At 38.5% G+C, this 27,987-nt stretch overlaps 2 protein-coding genes and 1 long non-coding RNA gene across 11 annotated transcripts; 2 read left to right on the top strand and 1 right to left on the bottom strand.

Annotated features, from left to right (window-relative positions):
* Positions 1-78: 78 nt before the first annotated feature.
* Positions 79-16,916, top strand: LOC121889199. 8 transcript variants are annotated; one of them, XM_042400967.1, is made up of 8 exons: positions 103-308; positions 942-1,059; positions 1,690-1,854; positions 2,047-2,129; positions 8,219-8,306; positions 11,030-11,113; positions 12,585-12,675; positions 13,287-16,916. In XM_042400967.1, the coding sequence occupies exons 3-8, from the start codon at positions 1,825-1,827 to the stop codon at positions 13,517-13,519; spliced, it is 609 nt and encodes a 202-aa protein (XP_042256901.1). In that variant the 5' UTR covers positions 103-308; positions 942-1,059; positions 1,690-1,824; the 3' UTR covers positions 13,520-16,916. The 8 variants fall into 8 exon arrangements, 4 of the variants coding, with proteins under 4 accessions (XP_042256901.1, XP_042256900.1, XP_042256899.1 ...); XM_042400965.1 differs by having other exon boundaries at positions 125-308; positions 1,690-1,858; XM_042400968.1 differs by having other exon boundaries at positions 130-308; positions 1,690-1,858; positions 12,585-12,671.
* Positions 16,917-18,512: 1,596 nt separating this feature from the next.
* LOC121889352 lies at positions 18,513-24,106 on the bottom strand. Of its 2 annotated transcripts, XM_042401235.1 has the most exons (6): positions 23,108-24,106; positions 22,457-22,503; positions 21,964-22,311; positions 21,759-21,836; positions 20,879-21,038; positions 18,513-20,175 (listed from the first exon to the last, which is right to left on the bottom strand). In XM_042401235.1, exons 2-6 carry the CDS (start codon positions 22,494-22,496, stop codon positions 20,133-20,135), a joined length of 669 nt encoding a protein of 222 aa, XP_042257169.1. In that variant the 5' UTR covers positions 22,497-22,503; positions 23,108-24,106; the 3' UTR covers positions 18,513-20,132. The 2 variants fall into 2 exon arrangements, with proteins under 2 accessions (XP_042257169.1, XP_042257168.1); XM_042401234.1 differs by lacking the exon at positions 23,108-24,106 and having other exon boundaries at positions 22,457-22,817.
* A 76-nt stretch (positions 24,107-24,182) lies between these two features.
* LOC121890150 lies at positions 24,183-25,302 on the top strand. Its single transcript, XR_006093709.1, has 2 exons — positions 24,183-24,371; positions 24,784-25,302. It is a non-coding gene; the product is annotated as an uncharacterized LOC121890150 (long non-coding RNA).
* Positions 25,303-27,987: the final 2,685 nt, after the last annotated feature.

The raw sequence follows: 27,987 nt of genomic DNA, 5'->3' as shown, positions 1-27,987 counted from the left end.
CATCAGAGAGTGGTGTAGATGGGAGATCAGATGTAACTTTTCCAGCAGCTGGGGGAAGGCCCGGACTGGCGGGGGCACCTTGACTTTTCCCGGTGGCCAGGCGGGCCCGCCGCAAGCCGCAGATTTTTTTTTGCTTTGAACACAACACTGCCCTGTTTGCTGTGACAGCCAGGAGAGAGAAAGTAGTTGGCAGTTACACGTTTCGTTTGGCATGAAGTACATTTATTGCTAAATGACTTAGCAGCAAGATGGACGGTGGAAAAAAGAGGAAGGGTGAAGCAGAGGTGAAAAAAGAGAAAAAAAGAAAGGTAAGTGAACGAACTAACCAGCTAACGTAGCTAATGTTACCAATGCGTCATCATCGTCCCCTGTCCCTGCTGAAAAAAACAGCATAGACCAGTTTAAGTTGGTTGCTGGTTTTAGCTAGTCTTAGCTGGTGGTAAACTGGTTTGGTTGGTTTGTCAGTATAGTTGGCCAACTTGGTATGGCTGGTCACCAAATCATGCTAAACTGGTATCTGCTGGTCAAGCTGGTTGGCTGGACTGACCAGCAAATCCCAGTTGGTAAACTGGTCAAGCTGGTTAAGATGGTTATAATAATAAGTATTTTATTAATCTTTTTAAATTAGCTAAATTGAGCAATCGATTAATAAATTAATATAATCAAACAATTTAATAATTTACAATAATTCAGGTGGCATATTCCACACTCCATAGTTTATGTGCAGGAACTGTGGTTTTGATTGACAAATGCAGTGGTAATGTTTTTAACAAGGCAATATGCTGTGGCTGTGGCTCAGTGTGATGCATCATGGTTAAAAAAACAATTCAGTATATGAAACGCTACAGGGATTTTAATTTGAAGTGAGGGGTTTTAATTTGACATTGATACAGGAAGTGGCATTCGGCTGACCAATGGTGTTGTTGCCCCGCTGTTGCCAGGCAAAAATCATCTCTGTGTTTAGGACATGCGTAGTGCGATATCCGGTGACGATGGTTGGCGGGCTTCTAAATTCACCGACAGCAAATTCACCGCCACTAACCGCTAACTGCTACTGCGGTAAGTACCGGTAACTTATACCTGCCTATGATGTGAAGTTTTTTTAATAAACCGTTTAATAAACCATCGACATAATATCGATGTATTGTTTTATAAAGAAGGTAAAATTACGTGCAGACTGATCTAGCGCTAGATATGACCCTCGAGAATTATGGCAATTTATAGCTTACTAACGTTAATTTTAACTCAGCTGTGCTCAGTGAATGTCTCAGCTAACTGTTAGCTAGTACAAATTAACCTAACTGATATACTATTGCACTCAACTTTATGCAGCCCCTCCCAAATTCAATGGCAGTAATGTTATACCCCATGTAAAAACAGCAAGTTTTCTTTTTGTGTATGGATTAAACAAATGAGATACAGTATGTTAGCTAAATTTGTCGGTTTTAGAGGTGCTATTTGGGAGGTTACCTTTGGCCAGAGCCAGGCTAACTGTCTTCCCTGGTTTCTAGTCTTTATGCTAAGCTAAGCTAAGCTTACCGGCTGCTGGCTCCAGCAATACAATTAACGTACACACATGAGAGTTGTATTATATTGATTTAAATTACATGATGAATGACTATACATACTGTACAAGCGTGCACCCTTGTTTTGCCCTATCATGATATTCAACATGTGTCTCTCTGTCAGTTTCTGCGGGCCCACTGGCAGTCAGACCCCTACCATGCCTGTTATGGAGTGGATGACACCACCTGCCCCATATTGCCTCAGCCAGATCGATGACTTTTTTCCCCATCCTCTTGAAAGGAGCAACTCTGCACCACCATGGCACCAAGACAGTCCGATACAGAGAAGGAAGGTATCTTTACAACAGGTCTACAGTTTTGTGTAACGTTAGTATTGTTGTATGGAGGCAGAATAATAAAATTAACAATCATGAAAAGAAGCTACTTTTTATGATAATTGACATATGATCACATCTCTAGCAAAATTATTTCTGTCAGGTTTACATACTTATGCTGTGTTTCATACTATGATTGTACACAGGCTGAGATGTGTACAACTCTGATCCGACTGTATGAGGTCATCAGCAACAACAGCAGTCCTGCAATAAGATTCATAACCAGCAGGTAAACTCTGCCAAGCCGCATTTAGTTTATTTTCTGGATTTTCAGGGCACTGGCTAAAATGGTATATTCACAAAAACATATTTTTATAAACATGATGGCTGTTAAGTTGTTTGTTGTTGAGTAACAAACTATTATCCAACCAGGATTTAGATTCTGACTTTACAGTAAACCTCCGCTAATGAATGAGCTTTGATACGGACTGAATGAATGAAGACTTGACATTCTGTAAGAGGAAACAGAGAGAAACTCCGGGTTTGTTGAAGAAAACTTGCCAGTGTTCATTTCACAGAGTCAGCGTTACCATGGTAACTGACCCAGAGTTTAAGTTAGCTCTCTTTCTTGAACCGATATCATCTTCCATTGAGATGTATCACCGTGGATATCGTCATATGCCAATTCGGTTGACATCGCCCGACCCTATTCTCCATAATCGACCTGATCAAACAATATAATCTGGTCTTGTGTGTTTTCTTCCAGGCTGCTTCCATTGGTGGCTACAGGGGCCGAATGTCGACAGGGGCAAAGGGGGGGGGTTACTGTGAACTAAATTATTATTATTATCATTAGTGGCTTGTTGTTGCTGTTGTTACAGTTTTTATTGATATTATTACATATTGTGGTACACTAATTGTAGTTATTGTTTAACTAAATATAATATAGGAAATATCATACTAAAATTACTTATTCTTTAATGGATTTAGTTCAACTTAATATAGTTAGTTTCATTGTAGTTAATTGTTTGTCTTGGCTGAAATTCACCATGATCATCCTCTCCAGGCAACCTGAGGGGTGTACTGCGAAGCGAGATTAGTGGGTTAGCAAGGTATATTGAGCATAAAGTCAGGGTTTTCAATGTCACGAAGGTGGCTCTCTTTTAATCTGGCTACATCACCATGGTAATTAATACCGCAAACATAACCTGATCCGGAGCAGGTTATGTTCCAAGTTTCGGCTTAAATCGGCAATAAAAAGCGCCGTCCTTTCACTGACTACATGATTTGCTGCAAAGTCCGTTCAACACTGTTGCTACTGCAGCTATTAGAACACCAATTAGAAAAGTGATTTGTCTTTTATCATACATACCATTGATTTGATATGTCATATTGTAAATTTGTAATGGTGCAAGAGGTTAGTATTACTTGCAGGATGAGATTTTGTTACAATATATCAAATTGTATTTCAAATAAAAAACAAACAAACAAAAAAAAAAAACTAATGAAGAAATACTTTGAACAAAAAAAAGATGAATATATTGGTATTTATCAGAGATAATATTCAATCTGTAATATTAATTTCACTTTTATTTGGCCAGAATCTAAAGTGATTTCCACTGATCCTTCATTATGGGACAGAGTCAGACCTGAATGCACTTCTTGAGTATAATGTTTAAATCTGCTGCATCAAGTTTAAAATTTAAGAGCTCTGAATTTGGGAGGTGCGGAGAGTGCATTGAGTGGTAAAATAAGTATATTAACTATTTACGTAATTAATAAATTAATGAATTTGTCTTATTATGAATGAATTTACTTCAGCTACTGCCAGCATTCCTCTCTCGCCTTATTTGCAGCAGCAGTGTTGCGTTTTGCTGTGAAAATGTATTTATATTCTCCATAGCTCTCCGTTATAATGATCTGTTCCTCCTGACTGAAGTAAGCGGCACACGATCTGTCCATTTTGTGCAGAAAAAGAGTCAAATGACGCGCCAAACGCCCCCTTTTATGGGGACGCGCACATAGCCTGAAGCAGAAAGCCTGGGTTAACAAAGAAAGTTCATAACCACCATCGTGATACCACTTATCTCTGATCGCGAGTTTAGGGTTTGTTGAGCCAGCTCACACAAAGAAAGCCTGGTTATGTTGAACTTGCTTCGTAGTACACCCCTCCGGTCTCTGAATAAATACCAGCATACACCAGCCAAAAACATCACTGTTGGCTGGTCACCAGCATGACCAGCACAATACCAGCTTAAACCAACAGTTCACCAACAAAAACCACCAATATAGGCTGGTGACCAGCAAAACCAGCAAAAATGTGCCCAAAACACAGGCCCAAAACACACTCAAAGCTGGTCACCAGCAAAACCAGCAAAAATGTGCACAAAACACACTCAAAGCTGGTCACCAGCAAAACCAGCAAAAATGTGCCCAAAACACACTCAAAGCTGGTCACCAGCAAAACCAGCAAGTTAATGCGTTCAATATTATTTGAAAATTCATTCGTTTTGGTGAAAATTTCAGTCAGTGAGCTCATACTTTGAGCTCATAATTTAAAATTATTGAGACAACACAACATCTTCTGTCACTATTCAGGCTACTGTAATTTGTTTGTTATTTAATGTTTGTGTTGGTTAAAGGGCTATTTTAACCTTTGATGGGTAACTGTTAGTGTATATCGGTAAACTGAGTACGATACGTGTGCTGTACTCTTGCTTTTTTCTTTTTGAAGGTGGAGAGAGTAGCATTGGTGCCACAGTAGTAGTAATGTTGTCTCCCTCCCTCCCTGGTTTTTATGGAGTTCATAACAGTACATTGTACTAAGCAGTTGTTGGTCATTAGTTTGTCATTCACATGCACTAAAATTCACCAGAATGCAGGAGTCTTTGTAACTAAAAGTTTTCGAGTGGGGGACCCCCCGCTAAAAAAGTGGCCTGACTGAGGCTATATGTCGTGCTATATTTCCTGGCCTGAATGATTTTCTCAGTCCGGGCCTGGCTGTAGGCTTCTGCAGATATTTCCTGAGAGCCTCTGGACAGTTATAGAGTAGATATTAATCTGTTACAAGCAACAACATGTAGCTGCAGAGTAGAACAAATAACTGCTGCAGCCTGTTGCAGCAGCTGTGTGTAAGTTCAAACTTAGTTATAACGAAAATTATTACTAAGTTGTGATTTATGCATTATTAAAATAAAAGCTTGCACCACGGAGATCAGTTACAACATAACTCTGAGTAACAACTAAATATTTACACACATGCTATGAGGGTAGCTGTAAATCGTAACATGTCACAGGACTCACTGATGGTAAAACAACAGTTTTTCTGCCAAACAGTATCATTTTTTCATTAATTGCTGCCATTTTACAACATAATACATATGTTAATAGCACATGATAACCATCTGTGGAGGATCTGCTATAATTTAGTTTTTGGATATGAATAATATTAATATAGTCATACCAAATCCAACTTGTAAACTTCTTCTTATCAGTTGATTATTGTCGGTCCTGAAACGATTCAGTACAGTAGACTAGATGTACCTCTGCTAATTACTGGACTGGTGTTGTGCAAAACAGCATGGTGAACCGTGTGATACCAATATGAATATGAATATGAAGCAGTGTTTTGAGAAGTGTAGTGTGTGTTGGTGGGTATTGGGACACACCTATTCTAAGATGGCTGGGTCTATGAAGGCCCTACATATGCACTTATTTAGCAGGCGTCCCGCACACAGGAAATGTACATATTCACACAGAAATCAACCAAATTCAATATGAAAACACATTTTGAACAAATGCTAGCACGACTACGAGATAATGAACTTATTCTTAGCCTAATAGTCTTCCGTCTCCGCACTATCCAGCTACCGCTTGTGATGCATGATGCACAGTATAGTTTACTTTATAGTCAAAATCTCCAAGTGGTTTTATAATGCTCATCGTTATGAAAACATCATCCATGATTTAAAAAAGCAAGTCATGCCTCACCTGATGACTGTGTTGGGACATTGCATTTTGAAGAAAAATTTCTTTTTTGTCCAGTTTTCTCTCTGCCGCAGAACCTGCTCCAGTCAGTACTGATCATTTTTACACTTGAAGCAGACGATTCATTCTTTATAAAGGGGAGGCGTGGATTAGTGACACAACCAGGAACGTCATCAGGTGACGTCATCAGGTGACATATGTCATCTCTACAGTTTAGTCCTGTTAGCCTGTTTTTGTGTGTTCAACTGATAGTATTAAGTTTAAGCTCTCATCACAGATCACTGTTAAGTGTTAGATTCTCTCTCAACGGTTCATCAGAATGCCCCATTCCTCTGGAGGGTGTGGGAAAACTTGAAGAGACTGACTAATATTAGTGTTGTGTTTGCTTCTGAAGTTAGGGGGCATAATTGGGGAACAGCCTGAACTGTGGGCTCAAAACATGTTGGATTATTATTAATGATGCATCACTCTGTAAGCAGCGTTTTAATGTTGCAGCTGGTGAACGTCAAACTAATTTTAACAACTTTCCCATCTCTTATATTGAAATCATTTGAGATGCGAATCTTTTCACAACCAGTATGAACAGGAGGAATGATTACAGCAACCAAAAACTGTTGCAATGTACATATAGGTATACAAGTATTGTTTTAAAACAGACTTGAAGACTCAGAGCAGAGCAGGAAAATAACACCTGCAGCTTCTTGCCATTTTAGCTACAAAGGAGTGGAGGCTCAGCCTGAAGTCAAGCCTAGACAAGCGTCACATAGACAAACAACACTGACAGAACTGTGAAGCCAGCTTTAGATGCTTCTGCCTCAGAACGGGCTTTCATACAGGATGGAGCCTTTGACAAGTCAAGCTACAAGCAGCCTTAACCGTCTATTCAAAAAGTAGATTAAGTGGAAGACAGAGTGCAGTGAGACAAACTAACAAAAGTACCATGAAGTTTAGACACTCCTTCCTATTCACTTGAATGAGAAAGTCTGTCCAAACTTTTGGCTGTTACTGTACTTTACCCAGTTTTTTTTTAACCAGAGGCTACTGTTGCCTCACATATTAGAGAACTTGAATCTCACCCTTCAGGTGTTGTTGCTCAAGGCGATGTGTGTTGTTCATATTAAAAAAGCTGCAGTGGCACGTAGCCGTGCTGTGATTTGCCAGAATCCAAACTGTATTTCTTTGCAAATCCCCACATCTAGATGACACCTTGAATATAAAGAGTTAACATACTGTACTGTGAATAAATCACAAGACTGGTTGTCATATCTGCATTGTTGTTATGCAAGTAAGTAGGCCACTCACACATTTTCTACATAATAATTTGTTATTGTGAGGAGAAATCACTATGGATCACTGTCTGCCGATCTGACACCAAATCCACACACAATAATTAAGCTCTGGCATACAAAACAACACATGAAAGCAGCCCATGAGCCATAATACACAACACATTTATAAACACTTATATCTGCTTACAAATACATTATAGTGACGTTACCACTATTGACTGAGTATTCATGCTAAATAGGAGGATTTCTGTCTGAGCCTCTATATGTTACAACTGTGACTAGAGGGGAAGTAACATGAAACTAAAGCTTTAAAAAGCAAATTAAAGTTTATTACAAACATTAAATTAAAAGTAATAAAATGTAGAAATAAAGTACTGTGAGGAGACTCTGCTCCTGCATAAACACACACTACTCAAGACACAACATCACCTCCACAACCAGACCAGACCTCAGAGATGTGATAATGACACTTGCATGTTTTTCTACCTGACATGTTTTTTTTGTTGGAGTTTGTTGCCCTGTGTGTGACTCGTTTATCACTAAATATAAAATGGTCTGTAGAAAACAAGACTGTTTTGCTAATATTTGATTTGCATTGAGCGAGTATTTCCCATTCATAGACTAACCTATACATTTCTGTAAACATGGGTGCGGTTTTCAGTGGAAAGAACATGCGGGAAGAATGATCAAGTGCAAATAGTCAGTATTCATGGCAATGTGATGTGTGCCTCCCCCCTCCGCTGCACAATACTCTGCTATTGCTGAGGACACCGAAGCTCCTTGAGGTGAAAAGTAAAGCAGTCATTTTAAAACGTCTGAAGGTGATCTGCTTTTCTGTTGCTCCTCTTGAAACAACATGGATGAATGAGCAAAAATGAATTCTGAAGTTCAACTAAAGCTTGTATGAGTGGGAATTTTCCAAAATTTTACTGTTTTTAGGAGATTTCCTGTTTGTATTACTATCCTTCCACCACAACTTAGCCAGGTAACACTGTCTGTGGAAACAAAGAGTCATACTAACAAGACTGTAACTTTGATCTGTCTAACTCTGTTGAATCCTTATATTTGCTTTATCTGAACTTAAAAATGCTTTTTTAAACAGAACAAAGACTGTGGATCTTCTTAAGACAACCAGTATGAACAGGAGGAATGATTACAGCAACAAAACACTGTTGAAGTGTACATATACAGTAGGTAGATAGATTCTTTATTGTCTTTCAAGAAAATTTGTTGCCACAGTCTGTACAGAGCCTCACATGAATACACACGTACATAAATACAGTAGACAGAGAAGGCCTACATGTACCCGCTGAGGCCTGACCACGAGGTGCTTTTTCCTTTGTTCCCCATGAGACAAAGGAACAGCGCCAAAATGCTGCCTACAGACAATGTGGGTCCATTGCAAACTCCATTTCCAGTGATGCTTTGCAAATTTCACACCTCAACAGGAAGTTTAATATACACTGTTATATCTTTAAAGAGAAGTTCTTTTGTCATATTTGTGTGTAACATATTGTGAAAAGTGGCTGACTGAGGGAGTCAGAGCTCGAATTCAACCTTCTTTGTTCACCCTTGAATGTTGATATCTCTCAGATATAACATTCTAGGTGAGGTCCTTTTATGAGACTACCTTGTTTGGTTTGCTTGTGATTTCCAGGTGGTGCCTCATAATTGTTAATTGATAATTATTGCAAATAATCAACTGTGCTCCTCACAGATCCAACAGTTGGTGCTCGGATTATTGATTGATATTAATAATCTCTTGATTTCATAATTCACATTTATCTATGATAATTATGAATTATTACTAATAACCAAACGCACTCCTACCTGTCCCAACAACATCCACAACATTACTACATGAAAGACATCCATACGGGATACATTCAAACACACGTAAGTTACAGTCATTGGGGTATTTTGTTTAGCAATGCTATGGCAGAGGGAACAATACTCCTGCCATAATGTGCCTGTTTCCAGGCCAGAGATCTGTATCTGCGAACAGATGGAAGCAGTGTGAAGAATGAGTAGACGGGGTGCATGGGGTCATGTACAATGTTGTGTGCTCTGTGTGTGATAGCCTTGCTGTTGATGTCTGAGAGGTCTGAGGTATATGAGGTATATGAGTATTCCTTTAAAAGAGCCTTAGTCTGAGAGCAGGAAGGAAGGAAAATAACACCTGCAGCTTCTTGATATTTTAGCTGCAGATGAGTGGAGGCTCAGTCTGAAAGCGAGCATGGACAAGCTTCATGTAGGCAAACAACACTGACAGAACTGTTAAAAAATAAGCTAATAAATGCAAACTTTAACAACCTTAGATGCTTATTTAGGCATCAAAACAGGTTTTAATAAAGGATGGACCCTTTGAGAAGTCATTCTACAAGCAGCCTTAACCATCTATTCAAAAAATAGCTTAAGCGGAGGAGAAAGTACAGTGAGACATTAGTCATTATTTTCCCCGAGAGTTGAACATGAATAGAACCCTTAAGGTTTTGCTTCCCCGTGGCAACGGGTGTTGTTCACATTAAACCTCGCAGTGTTGTGATTTCCCAGAATGACTAGAGTACTGTAAATAAATTCTAAGACTGGCTGTCATATTGACACTGAATGACATATGGACCTTCATCTCATTTTTTCCTCTCTGTCTATAACAATACTCACATGCCCATGTGCACAGACTGGTTAAAACTGTAATGGTAAAACTGACTGTTTTACTAATATTCCTCTCTTTTATGGTTTCACAAATGGAGCTTAGTGAACAGTCAGTCAGTTTTTTGTATGCCTATAGGTCTGTAGTTTTATCCATATACCATCCTGTTGTTCTCATCTCTCACACATGCTCACTTTATTTCCTAACTGTGATTTCCTGGAGGCGTAGGCATGGCCGGCTCAAGGCATAGGCCATATAGGCGGTCGCTTGGGGCGTCACCTTGTCTGGTGGGTGCTGGTCGCCCTCAAAGGAAAATAATTATAAATAAATAAAAAATAGATCAATAAAAATTTGCCGGTGGGCGCCCCTTCTCATTTTCTGTCTTGGGATAAAATATGAACAAATACGCAAAGAAAGATAGAAATACATTTTGCACCCCTGTTCCTTAAAATGTTTCTTCTGTCCTGCACCTGTAACGTTACTGTGCGCAATGAAACAGAACGATGATGCATCACAAAGTCTGAGATGTCAAGAAGCAGATATTAACATTTATTTCAGAATGAAAAGGTCCAAACCTTCAGATGTTCAAGGAAGAAAACGGAGAAAAGCTAGCTAGCTCAATAGCAATAATGCTAATGTTAGATGATGATGCTACGATATCTGCTGGACTCAGACAACGTTACAGATTGAAGGATATGGATCTGAATGGCAGCCAGTAGCAGCTGTCTGGATAACTGCTCCTTCCTACAACGTAAGACGTGCTGAAATTTCACTGACCAATATCAGTGATAATGTCTGACACTATATCCATAAAAAACAGATTTCTGCACTGAGTTGCACCAGCTGTGTTAAAGCTGGCATGATCCACTTGGTATCGAAGCACATTGTAGTAAACTGGATCGATGTATATCATATCAATAAGTTAGGTCTCTACTGGATTACTGTGTTGTAAAATGGCAGCAATTAATGAAAAATGACGCTGTGTGGCAGAAAAACTGCTGTTTCACCATCAGTGAGTTCTGTTACATGATTGACAGCCACCCTACAGACGTGTAAATATTTAGTTACTCAGAGTTATGTAGTAACTGATCTCTGTGGTGCAAGCTTTTATTTCATTAATACATAAATCACAACTTAGTAATAATTTATATTATAACTAAGTTTGCACTCAGCTGGTGCAACAGGCTGCAGCAGTTGTTTGTCTACTCTGCAGCTACATGTGTTTGCTCGTAACAGGCTAATATCTACTCTATAACTGTCCAGATGCTCTCAGGAAACATCTGCAGAAGCCTCCAGCTGCTGGAGAAGTTACATCTGATCTCCCATCCACACCACTCTCTGAAGCAGGTACGTTCAGACAGTTATTTGTGGTTTCTGTGTAACTGATAATACACTGCTATGTTCTCATTATTTATTATTATTATTATTATTATTATTATTATTATTATTGAATGTTACAGTTACACCTTGTTACTAATTAAATGTAGGTCTTAGTCAAATTAAATACAGTTTATTTGTACAGTGCTACTTTATATGCAGTAGCAGTGTTTCCCCTAGGTCAAGTGGTTTGGCCTGGGGGGGTTGATGATTAGCAGGTTAGGCTAACCCATTGTTCCTAACTTCGAAGCTAACCTTCTTCAGTTTTCCAGCAGTTGGGGAAACAACAGACGTGACTTTTCTTGGTCTTGACAAGCTGCAGCATTTATTAACTGACACACTGTAGTCTGTACTGTACATTTACCGCCAGATTGCCAATGTACTAACGACAACTAACGTTAAAGGTAAAGTTAGGCTTTTAGCTGTCTGCTTCCTGACTCATTTTGAAAAAGATGCAAGAAAGACAGAGAGCACCAGAAAACTTTATTTTCTGATTGTTTCACAGCGGTGAAATAAACATGCCCACACCCCCACACACCTCTGCTCGACCTTGCAGCTGAACGCTGCACCGCCTGATTTGGTCTGAATATGGCCTTACTGCTAACCTTTTCCTTTGCTCTGCTCACATTCATCGTCACTTGACTCACACTCGCTCTCTTGCTTAACCACTCACACGTTGGTACTGCCCTATTCCTTAAAAGGAGTTACACTACCTCCAGTTTCCTAGGCAACGACACAGATGTTGACCCAACAACATCTAACATCATATCAAACACTCCAGCTACCTGCAGTAAAACACAGCCTGCAGCAGGTTAGTTCTGTTCATTGTATGCTACAGCTGCAGTTATGTAACTAATGTTAATATGGACAAATCCAGTAACTCATCCCGTACATCTGGAATGTTTTGTCCACAAATGGATGCTAGGGAATCTATTTTTATTATATCAGTACTTTGGCCAAACCTTAAACCATTTTCTAACCCTTCACAGTGACAGAAAGTCATGGGAACTGCAGCTTACACACACACATTTCACTTCTTTCAGTTTCATTCATTCATTCTTTTTTTTTCATTTTTATTATGTATTATTAAATGGTTTCTTACATACTTGCATTATCATGGTAACACTAGTGCAATAAAATATATTGAATCATAAATATCATTTCCATATTAGGAAAGGGAACACAGCTAATTTAAATATTAATCAATATTAGACTGCAACCATCTATATTTATTCAAGTTGTCTACAGGACACATTAAAGCTAGAATAATTTATTCCCATCAAAAATAATTTAAACATAGATTCTTGACCTTTTTTCACTCATGTAATTGAACAGTTCTGGTCAACCATTATCTATAATTTATGCTTCAGGTGTGTTTATTGCCTGAATCATTGTGTGTCCTTACCAAAGAATTAGTAACTATATTTGCATGTGTATTTAGATTTGTCTGCAGGTGAAGGAAGAACAGACACAACATACACTGCTACTCTACAGCCTGCAGACACCATCAACTGGAACATATCCTGAAGTATGTGAGTCCATCAAGGCAGCAGCTATAGATCCTGTCTGATATGATGAGGACAGAGTTAGTCAGCAGAGGTCATATCAGGTAAAATAAGACTCAACATTCCCAAAATGAGAGGATGGGAGAAGTTCCCATCACTACCACTTTACAGAAAATTAGTGAATGGAGAGAAAATCAACACTGTGGAATCACATGCACGAGCCTCATTTGCTGTCACAGTGAGCCAAAAATGGATGTAAAGGTCTTTAAACCTCCGTTTGTACGTCAACAGTTGTGTCCGTTTCCGCTCATCAGACCTCAGTGAGAATTACGCACAGGCTCTCCAACAGCTGATCATTACGCACGGCTGCTGTGGATATTTGAAACGACTTTACCCCTAATTCATCACATTTTTCTGCAAACCGTCACCACTGTAAAGTGTCAGTCATCATTATTAAACATCAGAAGAATGAAGTGATCGGGGGGGGTGGGGGGGCTAGAGCCGGCCCTGGGCATAGATTGAGTATCAACTGTTCACTGGCTCATCACATCTATCCCATAGCACGGCGACACACCTTCACTGTTAGCGTCATCTGTTTGCTGTCTTTTTAAATATGTCTTTCTCTTTTCCTGCATTAGTCATGCAGCTGTTATGCGCGCCCCTCCACCTCCCCATCTCCACCCAGTTTCCACAGGATTATCATCAAAAGTTACCAGCAATGCCTGGACTCCATGTTTATTTATCTCACGGCTGCTCAGGGATGACATCACTGTGGAGTCCAAGTGCCAAAGACTTTTATAATAAACATGATCTTTTCTCCATTCACTTGTCTTTTCTGATTGAACTGATAACTGATGTAATGCAGCAATAAAAGCATGACTTCTTTGGATCTTTTCAGTCAGGACACTCATGTCGAGATTTTAACCCTTTATTGTAAAAACGTGAATTGTAGTTTGGTGGTGTGGCTCTGCTCATGTGATGCTCTGGAACAAATCATAGCAAGTTTGGCAAAGACAGAGCTCACAAACCCCCCTCTGGCAGATACACAACATTTTATAAACATGAGCACATTTAAAAGGAATGTTCACATTCAACATCACAAACAACTGAAGACTAATACAGGAGGAGGCTGGTGAGGTGGAGGGAGGTTTCAGGCAGCAGTGACCAGCAAAGACAGAACTCAGCATTGTTCTACACAGACTGAATGAGTGCCAGTGTTTATATATCTATGACTTCAGTGCTTTCCTGAACTACCGTGAGGCTTGATTTCACTGCATCAGCAGCTTTAAAATGTTAGAACAAGTACACAGAATATGTAGTATGTGATACAGTCATACAGTGAAAAAAACATGATTATAAGGTACAGAAAAACCAGGAGAAAATAAAAAAATTCAGTTCTCAATACATCACTATAAATTATATTCATCACCAATAAAAACTGTAAAAGATTTATAAAAACTTGATAAACAAACTTTATTTTATACAGTACATTTGATAAGAAAAAAACATGGAAAAAGACATGAAAAAAGTAGAAACGTTCATCCATTCAACATGTAAAAAAACAATGAACACATCCAGCAGTTACGGAGCAACATTATTATTCATTTGGAGTCACCACCTGGTGAATATTTCCCACTGTTAGTCCTGTTATCCTGCACATTTTTAATAATCTCCTGACCTCTGGTTCTTTTCCTAATAGTTTTAAGCATGCCATTGTCCACCCTCTGCCTAAAAAACCCAATTTGGACCCTCTGTCCTTAAGCAACTACAGGCCCATCCCCAATCTGTCTTCTTTATCTACGATTCTGGAGAAAGTAATTTAATCTCAATTGATTTCTTCTATGAATAGCAATAGTGTTTTTAACTGCTTCCAGTTTGGTTTTAGACCACTTCAGAGTATCGAGACAGCTCTTGTTAAGGTAACTAATGACCTACTTCCAGCTGCAGACAGGGGTGATTGCTTGATTTTAGTCCTTTTAGACTTAAGTGCAACACTTGACATTGTCAACCACAGTATCCTCCTAAATTGCCTAGAGACTTGGGTTGGCATCAAGGGCCCAGCTCTTACTTTATTACGATCATACCTCCTGAATAGAACTTTTTCTGTTGCTCTGGGTAACTCCACCTCCACAACGGCTCAGTTGAATTGTGGGGTCCCTCAAGGCTCAGTTCTTTCAGCTCAAGCATGGACAAGCTTCATGCAGGCAAACAACACTGACAGAGCTCTTAAAAAAATAAGCTAATAATGGCAAACATTAACAGCTTTAGATGCTTAATTAGATTTCAAAACAGTCTTCAATAAAGGATGGACCCTTTGACAAGTCATGTGACAAACAGCCCTTAACCTTAAGTGGAAGACAGAGTGCAGTGAAACGTGTCTTTCCTTCATCCAGTTATTTTCTCAGCAGCTCCTGCTGCTGCAGAGTTGAACTTGAAAAGCATCCTTTAGGTTTTGCTGCTTGAGACCCCAGATAACATACGGAAGTGGGCCACTTCAAGCAATAATGCGGCACTGCTGGCCTTCTTCTGGCCCGGACAAAATGGATGTGAGCCTGAAATGGCCCACATGTAAAATAGCAAATATGGCCCAAATTTCCCAAATCAAATGTTGGCCTTTTTTGGTAGAGATGCGGTGCTCTTAGGTATGTATATACCAAGATCTGGGCCACAGCAATTTTGCCATCTGGGACATGAACCTCCACCTGGCAACGGGTGTTGGTCACATTTAACATTGCAGTGACAGGCTTTGTAGCAGTGCTGTGATTATATATATATATATAATCGAAAGAACATTTCCTTGAAAATCCCCACATCTAAATGACACCTTAAATACAAAGAGTTAACATGACTGTAAAGGAAGGAATTCTGTACCGTGAATAAATCTGTCTGTCTGTTTTGGAGGCGATAAATGCTATGGATAATGACTATTTGCACCTGATCATTCACGCATGCGGTTTTTGGCGGAAAGAACATGCGATGAGAATGATCAGGTGCAAATAGTCATTGTCCATAACAATGAGATATGTGTCCCCATCACAAAGAGTCATACTTAACAAGACTGTAACTTCGATCTGTCTAACTCTGTAGAATCCTTATATTTGCTTTAGCTGAACTTAAAAATGCTTTATTAAACAGAACAGTTACTGTGGATTTTGCCCTCTATCTCGAGATGGGGATCCCTTCACCTCCAGTATGAACAGGAGGAATGATTACAGCAACCAAAAACTGTTGCAGTGTGTAAGGCTCACAACAGAACTCTGTCACTTGAGAGGAGGAAATTGCTACTATATACACATTATATAGTAACAAAACCTATCCTATCATCAGTTTCATAAATTGTAATACTACCCATGTCTTGTACTGACTTGAATGCATTTGTTGCTGTTTCTATGTAGACCTCACTAAAAGGAGGCTGAGGGACAGAGTGGCTGAACATAGGTATGCCCTTCATACTGGGAACTTGAATTATCTTATGGCCAAACACTACATGGAAGCACAACATGAGACTGATTCAACTGTAAGACTGTCAGGTATTGAAGTTATCAGCTCTGATGCCAGGGATGGGGACTAAATCAAATGCCTCAAACAAGGAGAGGCATATTTGATCTATGCCCTTAAGGGCTTTGACCTCTCATATTTCTATTATAAGTCATTAGCTTGGTCCTAAATTAGGGTCATTGTTTTTTGTCTCTTTGAGGAGTTGACATTCCGAAAAGTTTTTTCCTTTTAAAGGTCCCTAAAGTTTGCTCAACTAGGTTTCCTCATTGAAGGTACTATACATTAATATCATTATTGCTTGAGTGCATCTGTAATGGTGGTTTTATTTGATTGACTAATGTTGACCTAAATGTTGTATTTTTATGTTTGTTTTCTATAGTTGATTTTATCCTCCTTTGTCTTCACCATCCTTTGCAAGGAAAGTGTTTTTTAACAGCCTGTAAGGTCTTAGTTTTGTGTTTCCTGTGTTGTATTTGTTGTCTGATGCCCTAGTCACCTTTGGTGACTGCAACTGTAATTACTATTTCTTTGTGTCTCCACACCCTAAAGAAGGTGGAAGCCAACATGTGTAGGTGTGTTTTTTAATGACTTTAGCCCATAGAAATAAAGGAGCTTTTGTTCTCCTCTGCTTGATAGAAGGTCAGAGTCAGTCACAGGAAATGTTCCTTAAGAGGAGAGACAGAAGGGAAAAGTGTGGCACAAGAATTAGTGTTTTCTGCACATTTGTTCACTCTTTAAATCCCCCTCCAGTAAAAAAATGGTCTTTGCTTCTTGTTGCTTCAGTTGTTTGATCGTCTCTGTGCAGAATGATGTATGTGCAGAGTTTGTACCTTCATCTGCTGAAGGAGGAATTACAGTAATTATGGACAAACAACACACAGTGGGAATGCATCATCAGTCAAACTATCCAAACTATCAGCAACATTAATATTACTGTAATGTAAAGCAGCAACAGACTAGCTTACTTTAATTTTTTAGCTACTCAGTTTGTGGTCTTTTGTCTGACAATGTTATTTGATGCTACACATGTGATTTAATGTCATATATGATCCTCAACTCTGCCCCATGAAAGCAGCTCCAGTCTGCCTGCTAACTTCAGCACGGAGGGTTTGTTTGTATTACACACCCCTGTAGCATAGGTGGGAGGTGGTTTGTTAGTTGATCCATGTTAATATTAACAGCTTCCTCAGTGTCTCATACAAGGATACAGTGTTGAAACACAAAACAAAATGAGCGCTCCTAAAAGGTACAACAGAAACTATTGTAGGAAGCCAGTCTGAGCCACTAACACCTGTGAAATGATGGAGAGTCTGTGTAGTCAGCTGTTGGGCATCTCTCCATGACAAGATGCAGTCTGTTTGAGGCTTCAGGTGTGATCTCCGTCTATTTATCCCCCACAAACACAAACAAATGTCTCACAAAGTGTATCACTTTAACAAGCTCAGTCATCATCAACTCATGCAAAAATATGTGTACAAATGTACTGCTGTGCGCTACCTCATGGCTGCATAAAACAAAACAGCAAGTCACACCAACCAGTCCTAGCTATGGTCCTAGCTACCTGACACAATAACTGATACAATATGATGTCCCAAGAAAAAGATGACCAAGAATAAAACAGCTCATATTCCCAAATTAAAGTGTATTTATTTATTTATTCTTCAACCACTTTCAACCATCCCAATTTCTCTGAAACTGGTAAAAGTGCTTCACATGCTTCTGTGCTCCAGCTGTGACATACCTGGTTAAATATCGAGTCCTTTAGTGTCACTTACTGGAGGAAAATGTTAACTACAAAAATGACCCCTTTATACAATACAGCCTAGTGTAGACCAGGTCTCTGCATTGAGATTCAACTACGGGCCAGTTTTTTTTTAGAACTTTTCATTTGTTTATTTCTTTTAATTCATTCAAGAATAAAATAGATTTATAACAGTGTTTTGCATTGTATCATGAGGTCAAATTAGTGAGCTTATTTGAATACTATTTGTTGTCATATGTTCTGTGTAAAGATTAAATCACAATAAACAGCTGCAACTTCATTTATGGTTGATTGAAAGAAAGAAAAAGAAAAGTCATCAACACACCATTTCTGTTTGACTGTCACCTCTGTGTGTTTGTGAAGACCAAATCTATTCTGGTCCAGCAGGCAAAAGTTGTAGAATTAAAACAGAATTCACACATTAAAATGTAATTTCTGGTTTATTAGATTTAATTTCTGTTCAACAACACATTTGACGTCATGGTTTTAATGCCTCTCCTTAGATACAACAAGCTTATATTCACTGGGATTCATATTATCTACAATAGATCTGTGAAAATTATGTAAAAATATTTTGGCTGGAGGGCCAGATTTAACCCACAGGCTGCTATTTGCCTACCACTGCTGTAGGCCTGTAGCCTACAAATGCATAAAATTGAATGCTGAATGCTCACAAATTTGTATAACTTCAAGTAGCAATGTGATTTATTGTTAAATTTCATAAATACAGACTTCAGTGGTTACATTCCTTACACTTATTCTTTCGGCTTTAAAATTGAGGATCACAAAAAATGAGACATCTGTAATCTTTTGGGCCAATCAGTGGGACAGTACAGTAAAAGATCTGCAGCCAGTCTGGTTGTATTTCTTGCTACTGAATGTGTGTTCTGTTGAGTTTGAAGTATAAAAGACACAAAGCTGCTGCCTACTCACTGGACTTTATTCTGATTGGAATGAAATAATAGCTCAGTATCTTCATGATAATCTTGGTATTGTATTGTACATGTTGACATAACAGGACTTCCAGTGGACATGAGCACATTCATTCTGTGATTCATTATGATTAAAACAAAGAGATGAAGATGAAACACAATTCACATGTTGAATATTTGCAGTGGTGGAAAGTAACTAAGTACATTTGCTCAAGTACTGTCCATAAGTACAACTTTGAGGTACTTGCACTTTACTGGAGTATTTTCATTTTATGCTTCTCTATACTTCTACTCCACCACATTTATGTGACAGCTTTAGTCAAAGGGACCAAACCAGTACTTTTACTTCAATACTTTAACTACATTTTACTGCTAATGTGTACTTCAGGATCTGACTGCTTCTTCCAACACTGCTGACAACAATAACACATGATGAGACAACTCTGTTGAAGTTTCTAAGTGCAGTCTGAAGGGAAGAAAACATATTAATCAAGTACATTAAATATATAATATATGAATTATGTACAATATATATAAATATACAACAATATACAATACAAAAACACTACATAATACAAGCATTCAAGACTAGTCAACATTAAAAGTGTCACATGGGTCAAACATGCAAAAAATGTTGGTTCGGAGCACAAGTTTGAAAACCTTGTCAGTTTTTTAATCAGTGTTGCAAAACTTGCAGAGATTGTAGATCACAGTAAACCAGAATTTCTTGTTTACTTGTGTTTTAAGTTTCTGCAAATTATTGGAAGGTTAGACAAGGACCAGGCATATTAACTGTATTTAACCTGAGCTGTAAACTTGACACTTAACTACTGTGAGTCTTGACTCTTAATGTTCAAGGTGACTTAAGACTTAACCAGTATATTTGTGTATAAAGTTTGACCAACAAAGCAACAACAACAAACACTATTAGCACTGCTTTTTTTTTGTCTTTGAATTCCCGCTCACTATTGGATTGGTCATCATTGTTATTGGTCACTCTAATGAACTCAAGTCTAAAGTTTTGGTCCTAATTGGTTCAAGCAGCCTACTTCACATTATTTCTCAAAGTCTGGAGACTGACAGACTAAAAAACATGATCATTGGCTCAAAGTTGCCAACTGTGTTAATTAGCTTAAAACTACTAATGTTAAGCGCCGTAACCATTTTGCATCTTCTGACACCCACTGTGATCCAAGTTGCAAGTGGAGCAGGACTATCTGATTATTTGTGCCATGTCCATTCACAATTGGAGCAGTTTGAGGTGGGGACATAACATTTTCACTTGACTGAGCTCAAACTGGGCTGAAATGATTCAACGTCCATCTTGATTTTGATCTGCAGGATTAATAAGAGACAACAGTAAGTCCAGACGAAGCAACATCACATACAAATGAAATCAGGACACACAAGAAACAATCCCAGTCAAAACAACATGAAAAGAAACATTCAGGTATTTCACTTAAAGGATAAGGCTGGTGATTTTCAATCATTTTCTTTTTGTCATCAAATACCATAAAAAGACCAAACCAACAATGAACTGATCTACTTAGTATTGTGTGTGTATCTAAACCCTAATATTTCTCATTCCTCTGTGTCGTAGATCTCCGTTGTATTAAAAACATGTCAATGAGCCACACTGCTGCACTAAGTGACATTACGGAGAATATGGGCACATTTGTTTAGAGAGACTAATAACAATGATCACGTTTTCTGTCACTGGAGAGTAGTTCTGTGTAAGGCAGACGCCACTGAACAAAACTATTATCAGCAAAATATACTTTAAGTATCAAAAACATAAGTACTTTTTGTAAGACGTAGAGTAGAAAGTACAATATTCCCTCTGAAATGTAGAGAAGTGGAAGTATAAAGTAGCATCAAATGGAAAAGTACAAGTACCTCAAACTGTACTCAAGTACAGTACTTAGATGTTAAGTACTTGAATGTACTTGGTTACTTTCCACCACTGCACACTTTGATTGATGGAGTTCCATTTTAGTAAAAGTGTAATGTATGAAGTGTAATGCAACAACAAACATACCTTTTTGTTGTTGATGTCAACGTACAAATGTTTAGATGTCTCAGAGCAGGGGCCATCAGATACAGACTGTAAAATACTAGAGCTGCCAGAGCTGGTCCAAGGCTGGTCAAATAGGATCGACCTCGTCCCTGCTCTGGACCTCCTAGAGGGTGTTTTGCACCTGCATGAAGAAGGTACAACAGAGGGTGATTTTAGTTGCAGTTCATCAACTGCAGAAAATTCAAACAATTAGTAAAAATTGGAAACTAGACATAAATGCTACAATATATATGGTATAAATGTTATAAAAACTAAGGGTTTAGCAAAAAGTTATAGTCACATACACGTCACTACTTGGCCAGATGGTGGTGCTATAAAGGAGTGTTCAGGCAGATGGAATTTAATTTCAGAGCACATTTCAGATGCAAAGTCAAAAGAAAAACTTGAGCGGACGCTAATATATGTGGATTCACTCTGCAGTGCTAACTGAGCTGAAGGTGCCTCAACTTGAGTTCAAAATGTTTCAACTTGAGCAAAAAGTTTGCACTTAATTGAAGCTGTTGAACTCAAGTTCATGAACATGCACAGACGAGGAAGCAGGACAGAACTATGGAAGTATATTGACAACAAAAGATTTGTGATAACTACGTCTGAGGAATCTAGCTAAACTTCAATCTTCAGCGCAGATCTCCACACCCACAGTGCTTGATGCATCACAGTTAGATGATATGTTTCATTTCTGATAGGTGGTAACAAAGTAGTAATATGATAATGAGCTATGAAAGATAACCCATGATATGTAATGTCTGTGTTATTATTACATGTGTAACTGGTAACAGTTCAATGTTGAGAATACATGCCATCAATATTTCTTTAACATCTTTTGACCTAACTGCAGTACCTGCTCGTCCAGGTGTGCTGGTGAACACGTCACTGTTCTCCCCGCGAGAGGTTTGGGTCACATTCACAACAAAATGTTCTGTGGAGTAAATCCGTGTTAGTATTATAGTAAGATGACCAGTGTACAGTATAGCACACTAGTGGCACACATGTTGTTCTTCCTGAAATGGACGTAGTGAGCAAACGTCTGAGTTCTGCTGACTCACCAGAGGCCTTCAGCACCCATCTCTTCAGAATCTTATCGTAACTAGCCAGATCACACCAGTAATCACCAGAGTCATCAGTTGTGACTCTGGACAGATGAAGTCTGATTCGTCCTTCTCTGAGAGCATCTTCATCACACTGCACCCGACCTGCAAACTGCTCATCCTGAGACTCTGGGACCTCAACACCGTTCTTCATCTGATAGAAAGTCCTAACGGGCTTTGACTGAAGAACACAGTCGAGGTTGGTGTGAGACATGTCAGTTTTTGTCTGACTGTCCCATTTTATTGTGATGTTATCGTTCTCCTCTGCCTGATAGAAGGTCTGAGCCCCTTTCACAACTAGTATCCCTGTAAAGGAGAGAGTTAGAGGAAAGAAAAGCACAGGAGAGACATTGTTTGATCTTCACCACATTTAACAGTCTAGTAGTAATGTTTCTCATATTTACAGTGCCTTCAATTAAAGTGTGTAACCTAAAATAAAGGTGAAACTAACCACAGACAGAGGAGGTCAGAATGAAGAGGATCCAAATCATGTTATCACTGTGAGAAGAGATTTATTACAGAGAAGAAGGTTTAGATGCTGTTACAGGAATAGTTTGACATTTTTGGAAATATTATTTGATATGGATCAAAGATCAATATAGCACTCTGTTGTCTGTACAGTAAATAAAAGGCTGCAGCCAGCAGCTGCTGAGGGAGAAACAACAGCTAGTGTTGCTTTGTCCAAAAGTAACTAACTCCACCCACCAGCAGCTGCATGATCACTACTAACATGCTGCATCTCATTTTGTTTAATCCCTACAAAAACCAAAGTGTAAAAACAGTAACTGTAACAGGATCTGTGACTTTATGGAGCCGTTGGTTGTCTGACAACTACACAGACACACTGCTGGGTTAGTTGGGAAAAGTTGTTTAAACTATCAAACTGCTAAAAGTGAAAGTTTAGACTTTGGTGAAAGTTAAATGCAAAAATCCTTCACTTTTACTTGGCTTTGCACTTTATCACAATCATTTTGACCTAAAAATACAAATTAAGAGAGCTCCACGTATCTCTGTCTTCATCAGTAAGATTTTATGAGTTTATGTTATGGCTAACAGAATGTGTCACGATCTATACAACAATAAAACAAACATCATCACTTACTTTTGACATTGACAAACTGTTGACGCAGAACGTTAATCCATTATTTGATGATGAGGAAGTAGAGTTTCTATGCAGAATTTGAGTGGAAATTTGTTTTGTCTTGATTTCAGGCTGAGCAATAAATGTCAGCTGCTGCAGGGACTAGTCAGGACTAGTCAGATGCAAAAAACAGGACCAATCCTTTCCTGTCCAAATGGTGACAGCGTGTGAACAAAAGTTTCACTGCTTCAGGACAGTTTGAAGAACATGTTGCCAAGAGGTAGAAGCCAAAAGCTTCGACCAAACAGGAGAAAGCCAGGCGCGCTTCTTCCTGGAACTCATGTTTTTTTTTTTCCCGAGAACTAAAGCTGCTTTGCTCCCGCCCATACTCACCACTGAGTGTGGCAAGAAAAAAAGACCCACATGTGATTTAAGAAGGTAGCACAGATAAAATCTAAAGAGGTCCACAAGAACTCATAGTCACATCCACATATTACTCTGGGAGATAAAAAATGAGGTCCCATTTTACTCTTTTAGATTAAAACAATGATGCTCACCAAATGTAAATAAAGCCTGTTGAAAGAGAAAAGACCTTTAGAGAATCACAAGGGACTTCAAGGGCAGATAAAAGTTTAATTTATTAATGTATAAACACATGGAAATGACAGTGCTCCCATCCTAATCAACTAATGCTGATTACCAAACTGCAGGGAACAAATACCCACCAAATGAACCACAGATAAAAACACATAAAACTATATTCCATGATAAAATGGAACTACAGTGTTCTGGTTGTACCAATAACAATACATTTCATAGAAACTCTAAGATTTTGATTTAATTAGTTTTAGAAGATTTATTGTGGTAACACAGTGACAGTGAAGAAAGTTAAGGAAAAGGATTTCACACTCTGACCACGTGTTTTGTATTCATAACTTCTGCTTTTCCTCTCTTCACGTGCATGCATTTGTGATGATATTTAAACAACATTTACCAGTGACTGAGTTAAAGTTGAGTAGATCTGAAGCTGGAAAACAACTTTTTCTTTGTGCTGTTTAACAGCAGCAAACATAAAACATTAATGTTCATTTATTTCTTGCACAATAATTGATAAATGTTGTGTGAAGTTGCGGCACAGAGTTATTGTTTCCGTTTCAGCCCCTGCCTCCCACTGAGCACTCCCACAAGACTGAGCGAGTGAATGACTTGAAATCCCGAGCCGTCTTAACTTTCAGTATTACAACTAAAGCCAAATAACACAAACCCTGCTTGATAAAGCTGCTGGGTGAGTCAGCCTTCAGCCGGTTTATCACAATTTACAAGCCAACAGTTGCTTAAACATTTTTTGACTGTTAATGAGAATCTTATATATGTGTGCTTGAAAAAGCATGCAGTTGTTAACATTGATCAGACAGAACTTGAGCATAAGTCTGTTACATTGAACTCAGCTCTGAAATTTGCACATGTGTTTTCTGGATGTGTCTTTGTATTATATTTCTGTTGTGTAATTGTAACTGTAGTACTACTATTAAGTTATACATGTATAGTCCTAGTCAAAAGTTTGGACACACCTAATTTTTTGCTAATATTTTCTACATTGTAGAACAATACTGAAGACATCAAGACTATAACATAACACAAATGGAATTATGTAGTCAACAAAAAAGTGTTAAACCAAAATATGATTCATATTTCAGATTCCTCCACCTTTTGCTTTGATGACAGCTTTGTACACTATTGACAATATCTTGACCAGCTCCATGAGGTCGTCACTTGGATGGTTGTCCAACAGCCTTGAAGGAGTTCCTACATTGCTGAGCACTTGTTAGCTGCTTTTCCTTCACTCTGTGGTCCAACTCATCCCAAACCATCTCAGTTGGGTTTAGGTCGGGTGATTGTGGAGGCCGGGTCATCTGACACAGCCCTCCATCACTCTCCTTCTTGGTCAGACAGCTCTTACAGAGCCTGGAGGTGTGTTTTGGGTCATTTCCCTGTTGAAAAACAAATGATGATCCCACCAAGCGCAAACCAGATGGGATGATGTGTCACTGCAGGATGTTGCGGTAGCCATGCTGGTTAAGTGTGCCTTTTACTCTGATTAAATCACCAACAGTGTCAACAGCAATATTTAACAATTTATTCATTCTTTGATATGTGACTTGTTTGAGAATTACTTTTAATTTGTAAAAATAAAAATATGGATTTTTGTCTTGAAATCATTGTGGTGTCTGATATTTGTTGTCCATATTTTTACTGTAGAATGAGCGGGTGGTGATGAGGCAGCACTGGTGGGGTAATTTGGGTGGAATGTGGTTGGGGGGGGTCCATATTCCTTATCTCGCCTAGGGCACCAAAATGGCTAGAGCCGGTGCTGGTTGACAGCATGTGAAAAAAAGTTTCACTGCTTTAAGACAGTCTGAAGAACATGTTGCCAAGAGACAGAAATACTGAGCCAACAGCTTCGACCAATCAGGAGGAAGCTGGGTGCGCTTCTTCCTGGAACTCATGTTTTTTTTTCCCTGAGAACTAAAGCTGCTTTGCTCCCGCCCCCATGAACTCAGATGAGTGTGGTAAGAAAAAAAGACCCACATATGATTTAAGTAGGTAGCACAGATAAAATCTAAAGACGTCCACAAGAACTCATAGTCACATCCACAGATTACTCTGGGAGATAGAAATGAAGGGACAGAGGCCCCATTTTACTCTTTTAGATTAAAACAATGATGCCGAAGGACTAATGTCTCCAAATACAAACAAAAGCCTGTTGAAAGAGAAAAGACATTTATAGAATCACTCTATTAGGTGTCATTTAAAAAATCTCATTGTTATTATGGTAGGTGTGTATATATTAGGACATTTGGTGGTTTTTGCGTCTGCACTTGAAGAAACTTTAAAATTCCAGCTTGACTGACCTTCATGTTTTAAAGTAATGAAGGACTGTTGCCCCTATTAGTTGAGTGGCTCTTCATATCATAATATTGATTACTACAGTAGTCGAATAGGGTTATTTGCTATTTACCAACACTACAACACAACTGATGGTCTCAAGTGCATTAAGAAAGCAAGAAATTCCGCCAATTAACTTTTGACAACCTGTTCATTGAAAACCATCTAGGGGACGACCTCGTGAAACTGGTTAAGATATTACCAATAGTGTGCAAAGCTGTCATCAAGGCAAACAGTGGCTACTTTGAGGAATCTTAAGTATGAATAACTCACCATTTTAATGTTTTCATGTTTTGTGACTATCTTTGCATAAAAAAGACACTTCTGCAAGTTTAACCAAAATGTTTATTTTTGTATGAGAAATGGGTACAGGGCATGACAGAAATACAACATATGCCGTATAACTATTTCAAGCATATGCAAGTATTCTTGCATGACCAGAAAATTGCAGAGGATACTAAGAAGTGATAATACAGGTAATAAAAATCAATGATATATAAAAAAGTGCTTTAAATGTTATGAGCACATACAAATTGATTGGTTGCTTGACTTTATTGTCCACCTCAGTGGAAATTTGTCTTTGGCTTCTCTAAAGGTACATAGATGCACATAGCACAACACACCATTAAAAACATACAAAATATACGACATACAATCGTGCAAATGGGAAGGTAGCAGCAGATAGGTTATATAAATAACACCAGGAGCAAATCTAATAAAATAACATGTTTTTCCTGATGCAGTCATTCTATGTCAAAAGCCTTCATGGCATGAATCTGTTCGGGCTGGCCTTTGGTGGCCAGATGGGAGCAGCTGTGTAGTAGATGTGAGGTATCTGCAGTTATAAGCTTAGCTTTTCTGTGTATAGCACCGTCACACTGATAAAAAATTATTACATTTTTTATAATTTTTTTAATGAAAGCTTGAAATATCAAGCCAGTAGTTAAGGAGGGGGTCATATTTTACCCTGCTGTAAACATGACCCTTCTTTGAGGTAATTGAGGGTTGTCATTTACAGGGAATGGATCTGAATATAGGTAAACTCATTTCTGGAACAGTTCATGGAGAGAGGCTTGCTAGCTGGATAAATTATTAAGCAGAAAGACCTGCATGTGCCTAAATGAATCTAAGGGGCTGCTGCAAGACAAAAATAGATAATAGAATCACTCTACTGACAATTTGGTATAACATTAAAAAAAAGCCTGATATTCAAACTAGAGATGCACACAATTAATCTAACAAATGGCTATTTGTTGTTGGCAGCACCATGATCAATGTTATTTGGGGTCATTAATATGTTTCCACTCCAAAAAATATAAATACTAAGAAAAAATTATTAAAATGTTTTTTTTCATCTTGTGTCATTTCTGCCTCAGTGCTGACTTGCACTGTTCACTGATGTAAGTAGTTGTAATTTTTCCATTCCAGGTACAAGACAGGTGACAAATTGAAGGAAAAACCGGTACAGGTCTGAGTGCTTGACCCCTACAGCACGTGGTGGCCCAGCACCTTACGAAGACACTTCATGTTGGTTTTTCCTTTCATTTGTTACCCATCTGTAGATGCTTGGCTCATATCCCTTACAGGATTTAGATGGTGATTTTCTATATTTTTTCTTATTATCAACAAATCTTATGTTTGGAGCCAAACCAACAATGATCTTATCTTCTTACAAGTATTTTTGAAAAACTCTTAAAAACACATTAATGAGCCACACTGCTGCACAGGGTGACATGTTCCTTCAGTGGCTGTAATGCCCATTAACCCCCCTATCCCTGCAACTTTACGAAACAGACAAGCCGACATTCTTGACTCAGTAATTGACAGTCAACTTTTCACTGCACCTTTGAGTGAAGCTGTTTGGAAACAGCTATGAACAAATTTGATTTCCGACATGGTCGAACAACACGTCGTAAGACCCAGTTCTGAGTGACCATATATCAAGCTTTACAGTA

Source organism: Thunnus maccoyii, chromosome 22, assembly GCF_910596095.1.
Source record: "Thunnus maccoyii chromosome 22, fThuMac1.1, whole genome shotgun sequence".
Lineage (NCBI taxonomy): Eukaryota > Metazoa > Chordata > Actinopteri > Scombriformes > Scombridae > Thunnus > Thunnus maccoyii.
This window is presented reverse-complemented; position numbering and strand designations above follow the sequence as displayed.

Excerpts from the sequence above, each read along its gene's own strand:
- LOC121889199 (XM_042400966.1), top strand. The coding sequence starts at position 1,724 with ATGCCTGTTATGGAGTGGATGACACCACCTGCCCCATATTGCCTCAGC. Across the intron at positions 2,130-8,218 it reads ATAAGATTCATAACCAGCAG|AACAAAGACTGTGGATCTTC; the intron begins GTAAACTCTGCC and ends TTTTTTAAACAG. Across the intron at positions 12,676-13,286 it reads TGGAACATATCCTGAAGTAT|TCATGCAGCTGTTATGCGCG; the intron begins GTGAGTCCATCA and ends TTCCTGCATTAG.
- LOC121889352 (XM_042401235.1), bottom strand. The coding sequence starts at position 22,496 with ATGATTTGGATCCTCTTCATTCTGACCTCCTCTGTCTGTG. Across the intron at positions 22,312-22,456 it reads TCTGACCTCCTCTGTCTGTG|GGATACTAGTTGTGAAAGGG; the intron begins GTTAGTTTCACC and ends TCTCCTTTACAG. Across the intron at positions 21,837-21,963 it reads ATGGGTGCTGAAGGCCTCTG|AACATTTTGTTGTGAATGTG; the intron begins GTGAGTCAGCAG and ends TTTACTCCACAG.